The sequence below is a fragment of the Strigops habroptila genome, chromosome 2 (assembly GCF_004027225.2).
Source record: "Strigops habroptila isolate Jane chromosome 2, bStrHab1.2.pri, whole genome shotgun sequence".
Lineage (NCBI taxonomy): Eukaryota > Metazoa > Chordata > Aves > Psittaciformes > Psittacidae > Strigops > Strigops habroptila.
In genome coordinates this window covers 121,741,463-121,758,700 of record NC_044278.2, presented here as the reverse complement: position 1 = coordinate 121,758,700, position 17,238 = coordinate 121,741,463, and the positions used below count along the sequence as shown (strand labels likewise).

The 17,238-nt window shown below is 54.9% G+C and overlaps 2 protein-coding genes across 6 annotated transcripts in view; one reads left to right on the top strand and one right to left on the bottom strand.

Annotated features, from left to right (window-relative positions):
• Nucleotides 1-147: 147 nt before the first annotated feature.
• P4HA3 (prolyl 4-hydroxylase subunit alpha 3) lies at nt 148-8,162 on the top strand. Of its 4 annotated transcripts, none has more exons than XM_030476843.1 (13): nt 148-355; nt 1,159-1,301; nt 2,193-2,413; nt 3,327-3,476; nt 3,564-3,615; nt 3,804-3,961; nt 4,047-4,223; nt 4,650-4,714; nt 4,880-5,039; nt 6,019-6,081; nt 6,359-6,427; nt 7,305-7,401; nt 7,502-8,157. In XM_030476843.1, the coding sequence occupies exons 1-13, from the start codon at nt 183-185 to the stop codon at nt 7,570-7,572; spliced, it is 1,599 nt and encodes a 532-aa protein (XP_030332703.1). In that variant the 5' UTR covers nt 148-182; the 3' UTR covers nt 7,573-8,157. The 4 variants fall into 4 exon arrangements, 3 of the variants coding, with proteins under 3 accessions (XP_030332703.1, XP_030332702.1, XP_030332704.1); XR_003990124.1 differs by having other exon boundaries at nt 168-355; nt 6,024-6,081; nt 7,502-8,159; XM_030476842.1 differs by having other exon boundaries at nt 168-355; nt 5,947-6,081; nt 7,502-8,162.
• A 3,636-nt stretch (nt 8,163-11,798) lies between these two features.
• Nucleotides 11,799-17,238, bottom strand: part of PPME1 (protein phosphatase methylesterase 1) — a 34,773-nt gene continuing 29,333 nt past the window's right edge. For both annotated transcript variants that reach the window (XM_030476840.1, XM_030476841.1), the window contains exons 12-14: nt 17,026-17,090; nt 16,030-16,097; nt 11,799-13,996 (exon numbers count right to left, since the gene is read on the bottom strand). In XM_030476840.1, the coding sequence (XP_030332700.1) occupies nt 13,978-13,996; nt 16,030-16,097; nt 17,026-17,090 (152 nt within the window). In that variant the 3' untranslated portion in view covers nt 11,799-13,977. The remainder of the gene's footprint in view (nt 13,997-16,029; nt 16,098-17,025; nt 17,091-17,238) is intronic.

Sequence of the window (17,238 nt, the reverse complement as noted above, 5' to 3'; positions counted from 1 at the left end):
AGGGGGCAGGATAGGATGGGAACAGGACAGTCCGGATGAGAACCAGCAGCCCCCTCCTTCCCCCCGGCCAGCGTGGCGGATCCGGGGCACCCCCATTACCCTCCCCTTTACCCCCTCGCTCCCCCCATTTCCCACCCCCAAGGCGGAGCCTCCCGCTCCCCCGAGCGGTGGCTGCGGGGCCGATGCGGGCGCTGGGGCTCGGGGTGCTGCTGGCGCTGCTGCCGCCGCCCGCCCCGGCAGAGACCTTCAGCGCCATGAGGAGCGTGCGGGCGGCGATGGGCGCCGAGGGCCGCCTGCTCCGCCGGCTCCGCGCCTACCTGCGGGAGGAGAGCGCCCGCCTGCGCCGCCTGACCAGGTACCGGCACCCCCGAGCCGGGGGGTGCGATGGGAGCATCCCTGTATGGCCCTAATCCCGACTGGGTGCGCTGGGAGCATCCCGTATCTCCTCACTCGGGTGGGTGCGATGGGAGCATCCCTGTATCCCCCCCAACTATGAGTGGGTGCGCTGGGAGCATCCCCGTATCCCCTCATCCCGAGTGGGCGCGCTGGGACTACCCGAGTATCCTCCCAACACAAGGGTGAGTGCACGGGGAGCATCCCCGTATCCCCCCCAACCGTGTGCACTGGGAGCATCCTGTATCCCCCCAACCCAAACGTGGGTGTGCTGGGAGCATCCCAGTATCCTCCTAGCACACGGGTGGGTGCGCTGGGACCATCTCTATATCCCCCCAACCCCAACTGGGTACACTGGGAGCATCCCCATATCCCCTCAGTCCCAAGGGTAGGTGCTGCCTGGCAGGGAGGGGGGTTAACCCAGCTCATACCCTGCCCCAGCACCCAATTTTGGGGGGGGGACACACGAAATAGGGGTTGTGGGTGGATGAGCAGAGCTGTCTGTGCACCCCCAGCTATATCCAAGTTGGGGGATGTGGTCACCCCAAGCCTTGGCTGAGGACCAGGGATGTGGTCATGGCATGGGATACCCCCATGTCCCCACTAGGGATGGGCTGGCTACATGGATGGGGGCTCCTCACCTCCAGCTTGGTCACAACAGAGTGAAGCTGCCCAGCTATGGGGGGCTCAGACCCCAAATGCCATCCTTGGGGTGTCACCACCCCGGAGCATCACTCAAAGCGTCACCCAGTGGGTGCCCTGTAGGTTCTATGAGAAGGTCCAAGCGCTGCACCAGGACCCCCAGGCCTCGGTGGACAACCCCTTGTTGGCCTTCAGCCTCATCAAGCGTCTCTACTCCGACTGGCCCAATATTGTCTACAGTGATGAGGCCACCGAGAACACCCAGGGTATGAGGGGGAGGCTTCAATGTGTGTCCCCTCCGCTGCCTGGGGAGAGCCAGGAGGTGATGGGGAGTGGATGGAGGAGCAGGAGAATTGTGGAGGAGCAGGGGATGAATGGAGGAGAAGGGCAATGGATGGAGGAGAAGGACAATGAATGGAAGAGAAGGGGAATGAGTGGAGGAGCAGGGGAATGGGTGGAGGAGCAGGGGAATGGATGGAGGAGCAGAAGAATGGATGGAGGAGAAGGGCAATGGATGGAGGAGAAGGGGAATGGATGGAGGAGCAGGAGAATGGGTGGAGGAGCAGAGGAATGGTTAGAGGAGCAGGAGAACGGATGGAGGAGAAGGGGAATGGGTGGAGGAGCAGGACAATGGATGGAGGAGAAGGGGAATGGGTGGAGGAGCAGGAGAACGGATAGAGGAGAAGGGGAATGGATGGAGGAGCAGGGGATGGATGGAGGAGCAGGAGAAAGGATAGAGGAGCAGGACAATGGATGGAGGAGAAGGGGAATGGGTGGAGGAGCAGGAGAACGGATAGAGGAGAAGGGGAATGGATGGAGGAGCAGGGGATGGATGGAGGAGCAGGAGAATGGATAGAGGAGCAAGGGAATGGATAGAGGAGCAAGGGAATGGATGGAGGAGCAGGGGAATGGATGAAGGAGAAGGGGAATGGATGGAGGAGCAGGGGATGGATGGAGGAGCAGGAGTATTGATAGAGGAGCAAGGGAATGGATAGAGGAGCAAGGGAATGGATGGAGGAGAAGGGGAATGGATGGAGGAGCAGGGGAATGGATGGAGGAGCAGGATGTAGACCCCCCAGGGATGAAGAAGCGCTGATAAGGGTGATCACACCCCAAACCCTCACTAATCCCCCCTGCACCCCATTCCCTCCCCGCAGCTCTCCACGATGGCTTCCAGGAGGTGGAGCAGGAGCTGCCGGGAGCCGAGGACCTGGACGGGGCCGCGCGGGCGCTGATGCGGCTGCAGGACGTGTACGGGCTCAGTGTCAAGGGCATGGCCAACGGCGTCTTCCAGCGCGCCGGGGCTGCCCGCCCACCCCTCTACAGCCCCGGCCGGCGCGTGGCCCTCTCTGCCGACGACTGCTTCCACGTGGGCAAGGTGAGGGAGAGCTCCATGAGCCCCCCACAAAGCTTTTCCAGCCGGAATGTTGCTTCCGTAGGGATAGGTGTTGGGTTTTCCTCATGCATGGATGCCTGTGGGCTGACTCCACCCACCATAGAGTCATAGCATGGGGGAATAACGGGGCTTCTCCTTGATCCATGGCTTGGGGAGGGAAGAGCCAAGGAGAGCTCCCACCCCAGCATCCTGGCTGGATCTGGGATCAGCCCCAACCCAGGGGTAAAAGAGGGTCCATGAATCCCAGGGATGGGATTTGGGAGCTCTGGTAGAAGTTTGTTCAGGGCAGAGTCCTCCAAGTGTCATTGAAGAGCTGGGATGGAGGGTTAGGGTGTGGATAGGATAGGGTGGGAGAGGATGGGATGAGATGGGATGGGATGGCATTGGATGGTGTGAGATGGAAGTGGAGGTGAAGATGGAGATGGAGGCTGAGATGGAGATGGAAATGAGGATGGAGCAGGATGGATGGGGATGGGGATGGAAACAGGGATGGAGCAGGGTGGTTGTGATGGGACAGGAAAGGAAGGGATGTAACAGGATGGGAATGGCATGGGAGGGATGGGGATGGGAATAGGAAAGCGACAGGATGAGATGGAACAAGATGAGTGGGACTTGCAATAGGATGGAATGACATGGCATAGGGGTGGGATGGGATGGGATAGAATGGGATGGGACAGGATGGGAGGGGATAGAGGTGGGATTGGGATGAAGATGGCGATGGGGATAGGATGGGATGAGAAGGGGTTGGGATGAGGATGGGTGTGGGGATGTGGTGAGATCGGATGGTACAGGAGGGGATGGTACAGGAGGGGATGGGATGGGATGGGATGGGATGGGATGGAGACAGGATGGGCTGGGGACAGGCTGCAGGTCCAGGCCATGCTCTGCCTCGCAGGTGGCCTATGACACGGGTGACTATTATCACTCCATCGCGTGGCTGGAGGAGGCCGTCGGCCTTTTCCGCCTCTCCTACGGCAGCTGGAACCCGGAGGACCGGAGCAGCCTGGAGGATGCTCTGGACCATCTCGCCTTCTCCTACTTCATGGTACAGCCACAAGTCCCATCCCCACCCCCGTGGTGTCCAATAGAACCAAACCATGGGATGGTGACGGGCTCTTCACACCCCATCCAGGCTGGAAACGTCTCCCATGCCTTGAGCCTCTCCAGGGAGCTTCTCCATTATGGTATATGTGGCAACCTCAAATGCAGTAAGAGGAGGGGAGACGTTTTGGGGTGTCCCCATCACCTCTGCACGGCACCAGATTCTTCACCCCATTTCTTGCCCCAACATGGGATAACTCTCCAAGGACCGATGCCAGGGAAAGGGGGTGATGGGGACACAGCGTTTGGGGTGACACCTCCTCTCCAACAGACCCCAGTAACCGAAGAGTGTTGAGGAACGTGGTCAAGTACGAGGAGCTGCTGGAGAAAGGGACAGTGACAAGCGCTGAGCCCCTGCGGCGTCCCAATGGCACCCATCTACAGAGCCGTGATGCTTACGAGGAGCTGTGTCAGCGCCCGAGGGGGCAGGTAGGGATGGCAATGGGGTGCCATGGTCCCCACCCCACCACTGTCCCCCCTCTGATGCCATCCTTGGTCTTCTCTCTCTTCCCAGTCAGGCCCAGAGCATCTCCCACACCTCGTCTGCTCCTATGAGACCAACGGCAGCCCCTACCTCCTGCTCCAGCCTGCCAAGAAGGAGATGGTCCAGACCCAACCCTATGTGGCTTTGTACCATGATTTCATCAGCGACGCCGAGGCTGAGACCATCAAGGGGCTGGCTGGGCCCTGGGTGAGCTGTCCCCATCCCAGGGATGGCCTTCTCCTAAAGGAGGGTGCCTCAGGAGCTGGTGGTCCAGGATGGACCACTCTGAGCATGCAGAGATAGGAGGGGGTTTAAGCCATGGCTTAGCCAAAGCCTTCTGCAGTGAGACCAAGGGTGGGATGAGCCCAGTTTAGCTCCTTCTGACCCTGCCCCAAAGATGTGGGGGAGCAACCAGGTCCATGCATGCACCTAAACCACTTCCCAGCCAGGCTTGACTTGGTGGCACCCAACCGCGTTGGACCCAACCGCTCTCACTGCTTCCATCACCCTGGTGGGACACGTTGGGGTGGGGATGTGCTGGTATAGACCCACCAGTCTGACCCCAGCTGAGGTCCCTACTTGGTGGTGGGGTCGCCACCTGCAGCAACATCCCCTCCACCGTGTGTCCTCCAGCTGCAGAGGTCCGTGGTCGCCTCTGGGGAGAAGCAGCAGAAAGCCGAGTACCGGATAAGCAAGAGGTAGGAGCCTTGTCCCTTGTCCTATGGCCAATGGGACCATTGTGGCCCCATTGCCACCACCAAGGTGACGGTGAAGCCACCCTGGGGAGACTCCTCCACACCCAGCAGTGAGGGTGATACCCACCATGGGTGGGTTTGGGGGGCTGAAGGTGGCTGCTCCTGCAGCGCTTGGCTGAAGGACACGGCTGACCCGGTGGTGCGGGCGCTGGAGCAGCGCATCGGTGCTGTCACCGGCCTGGACCTGAGGCCACCCTACGCCGAGTACCTGCAGGTGGTCAACTATGGGCTGGGAGGCCACTACGAGCCACACTTCGACCATGCTACGGTCAGGGAGATGCCTGGGGGCTGCATGGGGTGGTTATGGGGTGGTCCATGGGGTGGTTATGGGGTGGTCCATGGGGTGGTCACTGTGACGCTCTTGGGATGGTCCTTGGGGTGCTTCTGGGATGATCCTTGGGATGGTCCTTGGGGTGCTCCTGGCATGGTCTTTGGGATGGTCCATAGGGTGGTCCCTGGGGTGGTTGTTGTGATGCTCTTGGAATGGTCCTTGAGGTGCTTCTGGGATGGTTCTTGGGATGTTCCTGGAGGTGGCCCCTGGGGTGGTTGCTGTGATGCTCTTGGAATGGTCCTTGAGGTGCTTCTGGGATGGTTCTTGGGATGTTCCTGGAGGTGGTCCCTGGGGTGGTCCCTGGGGTGGTTCCTGTGATGGTCCTTGTGTTGCTCCTGGGTTGGTCCTTGGGATGGTCTTTGGGATGGTCCCTGGGGTGGTCCCTGGAGTGTTCCTGGAGGTGGCCCCTGGGGTGGTCCCTGGGGTGGTTCCTGTGATGGTCCTGTGATGGTCCTTGTGTTGCTCCTGGGTTGGTCCTTGGGATGGTCTTTGGGATGGTCCCTGGGGTGGTCCCTGGGATGTTCCTGGAGGTGGTCCCTGGGGTGCTCCCCATGGTGCTCCTGGGATGGTGCCCAAGGGAGGTCCCTGGGGGTGAACATCTCATAGTGATCCCTGGGATGTTCCTTGAGATGTTGCTGCAGGGGGACCCTGGGATGATCCTGGGATGATCCTGGGGAGGAGGTGGGGTGGAAGGGCCCTGGGATGGTGATCCCTGGGTTGGTGCCTGGCATATTCCTGGGAGGGGAGGGAGGAAGGAGGGGAGGGTAGAGGGAAGGAAGAAGGAAGGGAGAGAAAAGAAGGGAGAGGGAGGGATTTCCATGGGTAGGACCTGAGGTGCCTCCAGGCCAAGCCGCATCCACACAGGACTGACCATTCCCATGGGAATGACCACCCCACCTCCTCACTCTCGGGGCAGTCCAGGAAGAGCCCCCTTTACAGGATGAAGTCGGGCAACAGGATCGCCACGGTCATGATCTACGTGAGTCCTCCCTCATTTGCAGACACTGCCCTTGGCCATCAGTAGGGTTCAGAGTGAACAGGGTTTGAGATGGGAGAGGACAGCCCTAAATCAGACTGTGGTGGGACGTTACATGATGTCTGCAGGGTATGAAGAGCTTGCACCAGGCCATAGGAGGGGACCTCGGGAGGGTTCCCCCTTGGTTGGGGACCAAGGGAGGGTTCGTGCCTCAGTTTCCCCATGTGCAGCAGCCGTGGCACAGGGAAGGACCATGCTCGTGTCTCTCCTTCTCCCCCAGCTGAGCGCAGTGGAAGCTGGTGGCTCCACCGCCTTCATCTCCGCTAACTTCAGCGTGCCCGTGGTCAAGGTGAGGGGGGTCCCTGCTCTGGTTTGGGGGTCAAAACCTTAACCCTGGGCCTCACAGCTCTGTTCTGGGGATGCCAAAATCCAGCTTTGGGGATCCCAGCGCTCTTTTGGGGTGCCAAACACCAATTGTAGGGATCTTGGTCATGTTTTGGGGGTGAAAATCCCAACCCTGGGGCTCTCATCTGTGTTTTGGGAATCCCCAAATCCCATTTTGGGGAGCCCAGCTCTGTTTTGGGGTGGCAAAACCTCAAGTCTAGAGCTCCCAGCTCTGTTTTAGGGGTTTCACACCCAAGCATTTGGGGTCCTGGCTCTGTTTTGGGGTTCTAACCCCCAATTGTGGGGATCCTGGTTCTGTTTTAAGGGTTCCAAATCCCAATTCTGGGCCTCCTGTCTCTGTTTTGGGGGGAAAACCCCAACCTCAGGGCTCCCAGCTCTATTTAGGGGTTCCAACCCCAATTCTGAGCCTTGAGGGCTCTATTTTGTGGTTCCAACCCCAATTCTGGTGCTCGAGGCTCTGTTTTGAGGTGGAAACCCCAAGTTCTGGGGACTCGTGGCTCTGTTTTGGGGTTCCCACCCCAATTCTGGAGCTTGCGGCTCTGTTTCGGTGGTCCCAAATGCCAATTCTGGTGCTCGAGGCTCTGTTTTGAGGTGGAAACCCCAAGTTCTGGGGACTCATGGCTCTGTTTCGGTGGTTCCAAATGCCAATTCTGGTGCTCGAGGCTCTGTTTTGGGGTGGAAACCCCAAGTTCTGGTGCTCAAGGCTCTGTTTTGGGGTGCCAAACCCCAACCACAGTGCTCGCAGCTCTATGCAGGGGTTCCAACCCCAACGCTGTGTCTCACGTCCCCGTTTCGGGATCCATCCCCTCTCTGCTCGGCAGAACGCGGCTCTCTTCTGGTGGAACCTGCGTCGGAACGGGGCTGGGGCCGGGGACACGCTGCACGCTGCCTGCCCCGTGCTGGCCGGGGACAAATGGGGTGAGACACCGGCTGGCACGGAGGGGCTGGCACCCAGGAACAACCCGGATAATAGGGAAAACCAGAGGCACACAAGGGTCTTTGTCCTTGTCCCTTCCAGTGGCCAATAAGTGGATCCATGAGTACGGGCAGGAATTCCGGAGGCCGTGCAGCGCTGACCCACAAGAATGAGTCGCTGTGGGCGCATGGATGTGGCACCCATGGGTGCATCCATGAGCTGCATCCAAAGGGGTGGCAGTGGCATTGGGTGCTATTGGGGGTGGTGGTGCTTGCTCGACCAGGGCCAAATCTGGTGGAAATAAAGACAATAAAGTGGAGTCTGGAGGGAATATTCCAGTGTGGTATCCCATGGGATGATGTGGGGGGTGTAAATGTCTGTGTCCCCCCTCACCTGATTCCAGCCTGGATCCTAAATGTACCCTCAAGCTCCCTCCTCCAGCCCTAGATGGAAAGGGCTAACAGGGCTGGTGGTGACAGGGCATTCCAATGGACATCAGTAGGCTTCAGAGTGAACACAGCGGCCACAGGGAACCAGAGCAAAGAGGATTCACTCTCCTTCCTCCACTAAACCTGCTGCAGCGCCTGGACCTGACTGTGTAGCTCCACGCTCCTCTTCCATCCCAGCAACAGCACAGGGGCCCCTTTCTCTGCATCCCAAAGGGGTTTGGGATTTCTCCTTCACAAGGCAGCGGCTGTAAGAGGGGATTTGGGGAGGGAGAAGGAAGCTGCTGCCTTCCAGCTGCCCATGTGTGGATCACGCTTGTTTGAGCACGGATCCCTTGGGATCCCCAAAACAGGCTCCCTTTGTCCATCCTGACCACAGCACCTGCGTGACTGGAAGGCCAAAAAGCAGGAGCAGGGATGTCTGGCAGCGGCTGGAGATCGGGCTGGGAGCTCTCGCTTCCAATGGTGGACAGTCGGGATGAAGGGAGGGTCAGGGTGGAGGATGGCATCAGCCTCTGCACAGAGACTCTCTGTATCCATCCAGCCTCATCTGTGTGAGGTTTGGAGGCTAAAATCCTCCTGGATGGAAGGCCAAGGGGATAGAGCAGGCTGGGGAGCCTCAGGCTGCCCCATCGCCTCCCAGCCTCTGCTAGCTGGAAGAAAAAGGGATAAAGATTGGGAAGGAGAGGGATAAAACTCCATGGAGAGAAACTCCAGAGTTCTCCTGCTTGCTTTGAGTTCAAAAAGGCACATTTATCACCCATGGTTGTGTTCATCCAGCCCCGCGTTAACCCTTGAGCAGGCACAGGGATGAGCCGTGAGCAGCACCGGAACCGGGAAGCACTGGGAAGATGCTCCAGGAGCCCTTCCAGGCTCTGTTAAACCTGTCTGGATGTGAAAGCCAGCAAAATTCAGAGCAAATTCCCTTGAATTCCTGCTTTTCCCACAGGAACAACCCCCCCCAGCATTGCGGGTGTTAGGAATCTGAGGGTTCAACCCAGCACAGGTTAACTCCAGAGCAACACCGTTTATTACTTCCAGATGTTTCTATCCACGTTGGAGCCGTCGGACATGGAGGGGAGGGGAAAAGCAAAAGCTGTGGCTAAAGCATCCCCCCTCCACCTCCTCCTGGATGGGTGAGGGGATATTTGGGATATATCCACACCCTTCCTCCTGGGCTGCTCCGAGGAGGCCGAGGGCTGGAGCTGAAGGAAGGGAAAGGAGGAATTCCTACTCCAGCCTTTTCACAAATGCTTTATTTGTAGGACACTGAACAAGACACAAGGGGATGAGGGGGACACGGAACACGGAGCTGACACACACACACACACACACACACACACATTTTCCTTATGGAAAGAGCAGCACGTGGATAGAGGTCACCCCAGCAGGCTGGGAAAGCTTGGTCAAAACCAGCCAAGCATCCAACAGGAAAGCTTGGAATGAAAACCCCAGCACTATCCCGCAGGATTCGGATGCTGTGTGGACACGGATGCATCAGGGCAGATGATAGAGCCAAGGGAGGCAGGTTTGGGCACAGAACTGGTGGGTTTGGGTTGGGAGCAGAGCACCAGGCTCAGAGATGGGTGTTAGAATGCACCAGGGCCATGTTTTATGGGGAAGAACAACCCATCCACTACGGTTTTGACCTTACCTGGAGATCTAGGTCTTAAGTTTTAAGCAGTGCTGAGCACCAGTTCCAACCAGTGAAGGGCTGATGGCCAGAAACCTCCCCCCAGCTCCTTCCCAGGCCCTTCTGCACCCAAAATACAAAGCAATAGTGGAGGGGAGGAAGAAAATCAGTGTTAAAGTCTCTCCTGCTGATACCTCCCGGGTGCTCCTCCATTCCTGAAGACCCTGTGGAATGTGGGAACACACTGATGAAGTTTTTGGAGCGCTGGGATGGTCTCTCTGAACAAGAAGCCAGCCAGTGGCTTGGCCCTGTTGCAATCGGGCAGTGGAGAGAGGGAAAGTGGGGAGGGTTGCTCTGAGCTACCCCAGTGTGGTGTTCACCAGGATACTGGTGTTACCAACGAGATCTATCACAAAATCACCTCTGAGAGCTTCCCAACCATGAGCTTAGACCCTTGTGGTCAGGCGGGAGCAGTTTCACCATCACCAGTGCAGATTTGAGGGAGATTTTCCTATTTCTATGACTTTCAGAAGTCATTGAATCACAGAATGGGTTGTGTTGGAAAGGACCTTCAAGCTCCTCCAGTCCCAATCCCTGCCACGGGCAGGGACACCTTCCACTAGAGCAGGTTGCTCCAAGCCCCTGTGTCCAACCTGGCCTTGAACACTGCCAGGGATGGGGCAGCCACAGCTTCTCTGGGAAAAGTCTGTGCCAGCGCCTCAGCACCCTCACAGGGAAGAGCTTCTGCCTCAGAGCTCATCTCAGTCTCCCCTCTGGCAGGTTAAAGCCATTCCCCTTGGCCTGTCCCTCCAGGCCCTTGTCCAAAGCCCCTCTCCAGCTTTCCTGGAGCCCCTTTAGGCACTGGAGCTGCTCTAAGGTCTCCCCTTCAGGAGCCTTCTCTTCTCCAGGCTGCCCCAGCCCAGCTCTCTCAGCCTGGCTCCAGAGCAGAGCTGCTCCAGCCCTCGCAGCAGCTCCGGGGCCTCCTCTGGCCTCGCTCCAGCAGCTCCACGTCCCTCTTGTGCTGCTGCCCCAGAGCTGGATCAGGACTGCAGGGGGGGCTCCCCAGAGCGCAGCAGAGGGGCAGGATCCCCTCCCTGACCTGCTGTCACCTCAGCAATCACAAATGGGCAATCAGGGCTGGAATGGGCTTGCTGAGGCTGCCCAGTTCCTTCCCTTGCTAAAAGGGGGGTGGGGGGTGAAGATTCCCTATAGCTGCATCATGTCTGAAAACCCACTGTTGCAGTCAGAGGGAAGAAACCCATCTGGACAGCCTGAGGATCTCTGTATTGCAACCACAGTCACAAGAAGCATCCGTATTTTTAACTGGCTTTGGTATCATCTCCCACCCACTTCACATCTGGACCAGGGCAGGCTGAAGACAAAGACAAGGCTCAAAAGAGAAGTGAGCTCTGACAACAACATGATTCAGCAAGCAAACACCAAGAGGCTGTGTCTGCCTGAATCCTTCACCCCAGTCACCACCAGTTCCCAAACACCAGCATGGAGGAGCTGTGCTGGGTTAAATGTGTGCAGAGACAGGCAGTGAGCTCAGGGTGAGCAGGATCTGTAGTCAAAGCAAAACTATGTGCTTTGGCATACAGGAAATAGCTCTTTCCAACAATCCCAACGCTCCTGTGATCTCCAAGGCACCGATGGTTTGGTCTGGTGCACATAATCCAGGAACTGGGTTTGATTTGAGCGAGCCCTGTGACTAACCAGCTCCCAAACTGCATCTTCTGCTCCTGCCAAGCCTTGGGATTTTCCATTGTGAAAGTTTCCACTGATCCTCAATCCAACAACTGGAATAAATCAAGAGAGATTGCACAGAACCATCAAATCCCAGCCTGGTTTGGGTTGAAGGGACCTTAAAGCTCATCCAGTTCCAACCCCCTGCCACGGGCAGGGACACCTTCCATTAGAGCAGGTTGCTCCAAGCTCATTCCTATCCCTACAGGCCCTTGTCCAAAGCTGGTAATTTGGGGGGATTTTGCCATGTCCCCATTATTCATGAGTCAAAGAGAACACTTCTTCTCTCTGCATTTAATTTCACCACAGTCTGTGCTATCCTTCACCTAAACACCGCTTGTCTCCGCCTGTAGCTCCCTGAAACAGAAGAAGAAACCACAACAGAAGCATTAACTCTCTTCAGACAGTCTCACAATGCACGTGGCTTGACACAGCCAAAAGGAATTCCCCCTCCAAGCCCCCCAATGCTGCTGCTGTCCCTGTTGTCACCTCTTAGTGAAGCCAGGGCTATGTGAGCCCCTGCACGTCTTCCGTGTGAGTCAGGGCTGAGAGCTCGGCATGGAGCAATGTCACATTCAAGAGGCTGTTGAATTCTTTATTATTTTCCACTCACTTCTCAAATGTTAACAACAAAATAGAATTCCAGGGAGCCCAGAGGATTCAGAAACAGTCATTCATCTTCCAGCGGGGCTTTTACAGGATACAAAACGGGCTGGCTTTTCCATGGAGGGTTTTGTTGGTTTAAGCTCTCACAAAGTGGAAAAGCAAATGAAAGGGGTGAGAGGCAAAGGCGAGGAGTTACCACAATGAATCCCTCAAAGCCAGATCCTCCAACGTTACTTCAGCACGGAGGAATGTGGCTTTACCAAGATCATTCATGAGTATGACAACAGGCACATGCTTAACCAGCCCGTGAAGTGAGACTCTGGACATAACACACTGTATTATTCCATCTCTAACAGTTTGACCACAGGAATCATCTGGAAAGGACCAAGAGTTTTGCCAATCTTCAGGATACAGCTTGGGAAAAGTGCTGCTTTGCATCTCAACTCCATTTAATCCATCAGCAACTAAACCAGGGGTGGACATTACATCATGGTCATAGTAAAGTAATGGAAGAATTCAGACAGTGACTTACAGAGGGAAGTGCTGGGAGCCAACAATTGCTCTTTTAACACCTGAGCGCCGATGGGTGACGTGCCAGGAGAGAGGAGAGCTCTCTGGGATGAGGCTTGTCTCTAATCCAGGCATTTCCCACCCTGATGGGTCAGGGAAGGGACACAGAGCAAGGCCACGACCGCTGTGTCCAGCACTCACGTGTGAATGGAGCGGAGGAGATGAGGGAGGTCTCCACCAGGGTGAACACCAAAGTCCAACCAGGCTTTGCCAGCTCTTCACACCATCTCCCTTCACCCCACCTGCACCTCTCGAAGGCCAAGAATTCATGACAGCTCTTGTCACAGGACGTCGACATCACAGCTCCCAAAATCAGGCCAACAACAGAACTCTGCCTCAGCAAAACAGCGTTAAACGCTGCTTTCATCATACAGCATCGAGGGGGTATGGACACAAGGCAAAAGAAAAAGGGATTTCAGACATCCACTGGCAAAACATTGAGGAAAACTGCTCCAAAACGTGTCTGCTTGCTCTTAGAGTGATTGCTTTCAGCAACCTGGCAAACTGTCTGTGGATAATTTAACCCTGAAGCAAAGCTCTCCGTGCAACTATGGCGTTTACATGGATCTCTGGAAGGCAGGCAGCGAACTGGTCAAGGGTGACAGGGAAAACAAGGTCTTTCCTCCAATACTGGGGAGTACTGGAGCAATGCAGCAGCAGCTCCACCTCTGCAGCAGCAGGACTGGCTCCAAACTCTTCCAGGGTTTTATTTCATGAGCATCTTCCATTTCTTTCATCCAAAAGGTGCTGATCTCTGCTCAGTTGTGTGTAGCGGCAACAAGGAGGGAAGCAGAAGCACATTCCAGGCCTGTTGAGCATGTTGTTACTGCTGCTCTTGGGTCTTCCCCCTAAACAGAGGCCCAGAGGCTCCTGCCTGTTCTCTCTCTGCAGCAGATGGAGTTATCCAGGAGGTTTTTTCTCAGCAAGAACTTGAAATGAGCATTAAGAAAGCTGCAAGACTGACATGGAGCTCAGGGTCCCCCCTCACCTTTTTGGTTTACGGTCCCATCCAGCCTCGCTCATGAAACAGCATCTGGGCTCTTCCTGCAGCTTAACCCATAAGGTTGGCACTGGTGAGGCAAAACCTGAGCTCCCAATGAAGCCAATTCCTTGATGCTTTAGGGGAAAGAAACATGTATAAAAAGCAAACCTAAGGGGCACTTCAAAGATGATGAGACAATTCCATGGAGAAATCCTGAAGCCTTTGGCTACGCTGCAATGCCCCCGGTGGATCTGGAATACCAACAGCCCCTTTGCAGTTGGGTCCAAGAAAGCCTGAGAATTGATGGAGTTATGGTCAACTATTTGGGATTTCAGGAGGTCCTTCCTTGTGGCAGCAGAGAGGAGCCCACTTCTGAGGGCCTGAAGAGCTTCTCGTGGTCTTCAGTTCAAGCTGCTTCCCAGCAAGGAAGTCCCTAAACATTTACACATTCTGGAGAACTAGTTCTAAGGGGATGAATCTCACACCAACTTCTCACTGCCGCTGAACTGGAGAGATGAAAGGATATGGATACATCACAGTGGCCTCTGGTGCAGTTTATTTACAACAGGACTCAGTGCTGGAGAACACCAGGGTATTAACAAGCAGGAAACACACTAGGGAGGGAAAAAGGAGAGTGGAAGAGAGGTCACACGTTAAAATCAAGGTATTCTCTGCAGACTGACTCTGCAACAGCCTAAATTCAGCTGATAAACAAGGCCAAAAAGAGTCTATCATGCAGAATAAAAGCAGCATTGATGCACTCAACAGCAACTTGGAAGCTACATAAGTAGTGAGAAGCACAAAAGCTGCATATGTGGCTGTCTGTGGCTCAAAGGACACACAAGTCACCTCCCTTCCTCCAAGCCTCTTGTTTTAAACCTGCTTTTGCTACACTCATAAGAGCAGGAGCAACAGGCTGGACCTTCCAGCCAGCACAGGTTGCCAAATACCTGCTGGAGATCCAACATTACACTGCAGTCCTTTGGTCTTCTCCCTCTCTCACCACACATCAGCCTGCACCATAGCCTTGCATTGGATTCAAAATACACAGCCCACAGTCCTGCATTTCTACTGTTTCATCCCCAAGAGCACAGGATAAAGGGGGATAAAAGGAGGAGATCATCCAGCCATCTCTCTTTAGCATTGCCAGTCCTACAGCATCACACATTTTGGGGCTTTCAGCTTTTGTTGAAGACTTCTTAGCTAAAAGCAAGAAGACTTTTCAGGACTGCTTAAGAAACTGCTTAAAAAGTTGCTTCTTTTACCATCCACCTGAAAGATGATCCCAAAAGAGATCAGGACCTTCTGAGCTTGGTTTATTTATTAGTTCATGGTGCTGTAACTAAGACTTTGGGTGTTTTTCCAATCAACCTTATCAGTCACAACCTACTCTCTCTGTGACCTGGCAGAGACCTGGTTTCTCCAGTTCATTCTGATATGAAAACACATGAGGAAGTCTGCAAAGTGAAGCACATCCTTTACCTGTCTAATCCCACCAGTATCTCTTGGCCAAAGAAGAGTGGTGCAAGTTCTTTCCAAAACACAGGGCCATGATTCCTTAAGTAAAATATTATTTAAACTAAGTACCATAAAATTTGTACCTCTGCCTCCTGGCAGGCCATAAAGAACAAAATTGGCTTGGGACTATTTGCTCCTCCCATCCAAGGAAGGAGATTTCCTTAAGACAACTGAATGTGGGAGAAGTTTAGAAAGAACATATAAACATCAATTCACAGAATCCCAGCCTGGTTTGGGTTGAAGGGACCTTAAAGCTCCTCCAGCTCCAACCCCTGCCACGGGCAGGGACACCTTCCACTAGAGCAGGTTGCTCCAAGCCCCTGTGTCCAACCTGGCCTTGAACACTGCCAGGGATGGGGCAGCCACAGCTTCTCTGGGCACCCTGTGCCAGCGCCTCAGCACCCTCACAGGGAAGAGCTTCTGCCTCAGAGCTCATCTCAATCTCCCCTCGGGCAGGTTAAAGCCATTCCCCTTGGCCTGTCCCTCCAGGCCCTTGGCCAAAGCCCCTCTCCAGGTTTCCTGGAGCCCCTTTAGGCCCTGGAGCTGCTCTAAGGCCTCTCCTTCAGGAGCCTTCTCTTCTCCAGGCTGCCCCAGCCCAGCTCTCTCAGCCTGGCTCCAGAGCAGAGCTGCTCCAGCCCTCGCAGCAGCTCCGGGGCCTCCTCTGGCCTCGCTCCAGCAGCTCCATGTCCCTCTTGTGCTGTTGCCCCAGAGCTGGATCAGGACTGCAGGGGGGTCTCCCCAGAGCGCAGCAGAGGGGCAGGATCCCCTCCCTGACCTGCTGCTCACGCTCTGGGGGTGCAGCCCAGCACACGGGGGGGTTCTGGGCTCAAGCACACACTGAAGCCGGGTCATGGGGAGCTTCCCTTCACCCAACACCCCAAGTCCTTCTCCTCAGGCTGCTCCATCCAGTCTCTCCAGCCTGTGTTTGTGCTGGGACTGCCCTCACTCGTGTGCAGGACCTTGCATTAATGCCATTGCATTACTTGCTGTGACTCAAAACTGTTTGATTACATGTGGTTTTAGCATTATGCTAGAACTCCAACCTCCCACCCTGAGAGCCAAACACAGAGGCAGTAAGAGCAGAGCTCTGCCCAAGGACTGCACAGCTCTAGCACACACTGAGCCTCACCATTGGAATCCACCGATGGGCTCTGTAAACCTGTGACGGATCAGGAACGTTGCAACAGCTTCAGCAACCTGAGGGAAGGGTTAAAAAATGGGTCAGAATTTAAAGGGACATGAAGATAACAAGAAATCCAGATGGTTTTCAAAGCCTGTAGCATTTCCAACAACAGCCCATGCCCTCAACTCCTCTTGCTGAACCGAGTTTGCCCCTTTAAGATTAAGGGCTCTGTATAACATGCTTTTATATAAGAAACCAAAGGGAACTACATGCTTTCAGCTTTACCCTGACATTGATCTCACAATCTGACCAAACTTTTTCTCCACCTCTTTCAGTAATTCTTATAACAATGCCTAAGATTAGAAGGGAAAAAGGTCTGGTGAAATCATGGAGGAAGTTATTCCCAGAAAGGAGAAATCAAGACAGTAATAATACCGACAGTAACCTGACAGTAATAATACTGCTGAGAATGTATGTTAAAAAGAATAACAATCTAAGAAGTTGGTATGTTTAGACAAAAATCCCTATTTCAGACTGGTGAAGTGAAGCACAGAAAGGCAGAGTTTTACCCTCACAGCGGTCAGTGTAGAACAAGCTTTAAAACCAGACATGTCTCCAACCACAGGCTCCATCAGCTGCACCACATTCCTGCTTCTATCGCAGAATCATGGAATAAGAGAATGGTTTGTGTTGGAAGGGACCTTAAAGTTCATCCAGCTCCAATCCCCTGCCACGGGCAGGGACACCTTCCACTAGAGCAGGTTGCTCCAAGCCCCTGTGTCCAACCTGGCCTTGAACACTGCCAGGGATGGGGCAGCCACAGCTTCTCTGGGCACCCTGGGCCAGCGCCTCAGCACCCTCCAACAGCCAGTTGCAAATGGCCAGTTTCCTACACCAATTCCTAAAGTACAGTCTCTGCATCAGAGCAAGTAACAGATCCCACCTGCATTTAAGCTGTGAAGACCATGACTTATCTAGCTTCAACCCCACAGTGGAGCTCACCTTATCTGGAGCATCTTCATGGACTGCATGGCCACACTGTGGGAGGACTTGCATCTGAAACTTCCCTGTGGATCAAGAGAGTCATCTTGATCATCATCATCATAAAAGCATCATATCAGCATCATAAAAAGCATCAAAAGATCTGCTTTTTAAATGATCTTGAGTTCTAATTGCAGTGGTTTAGACAAGCAGTTTGTGTGTACAGAGAAAACA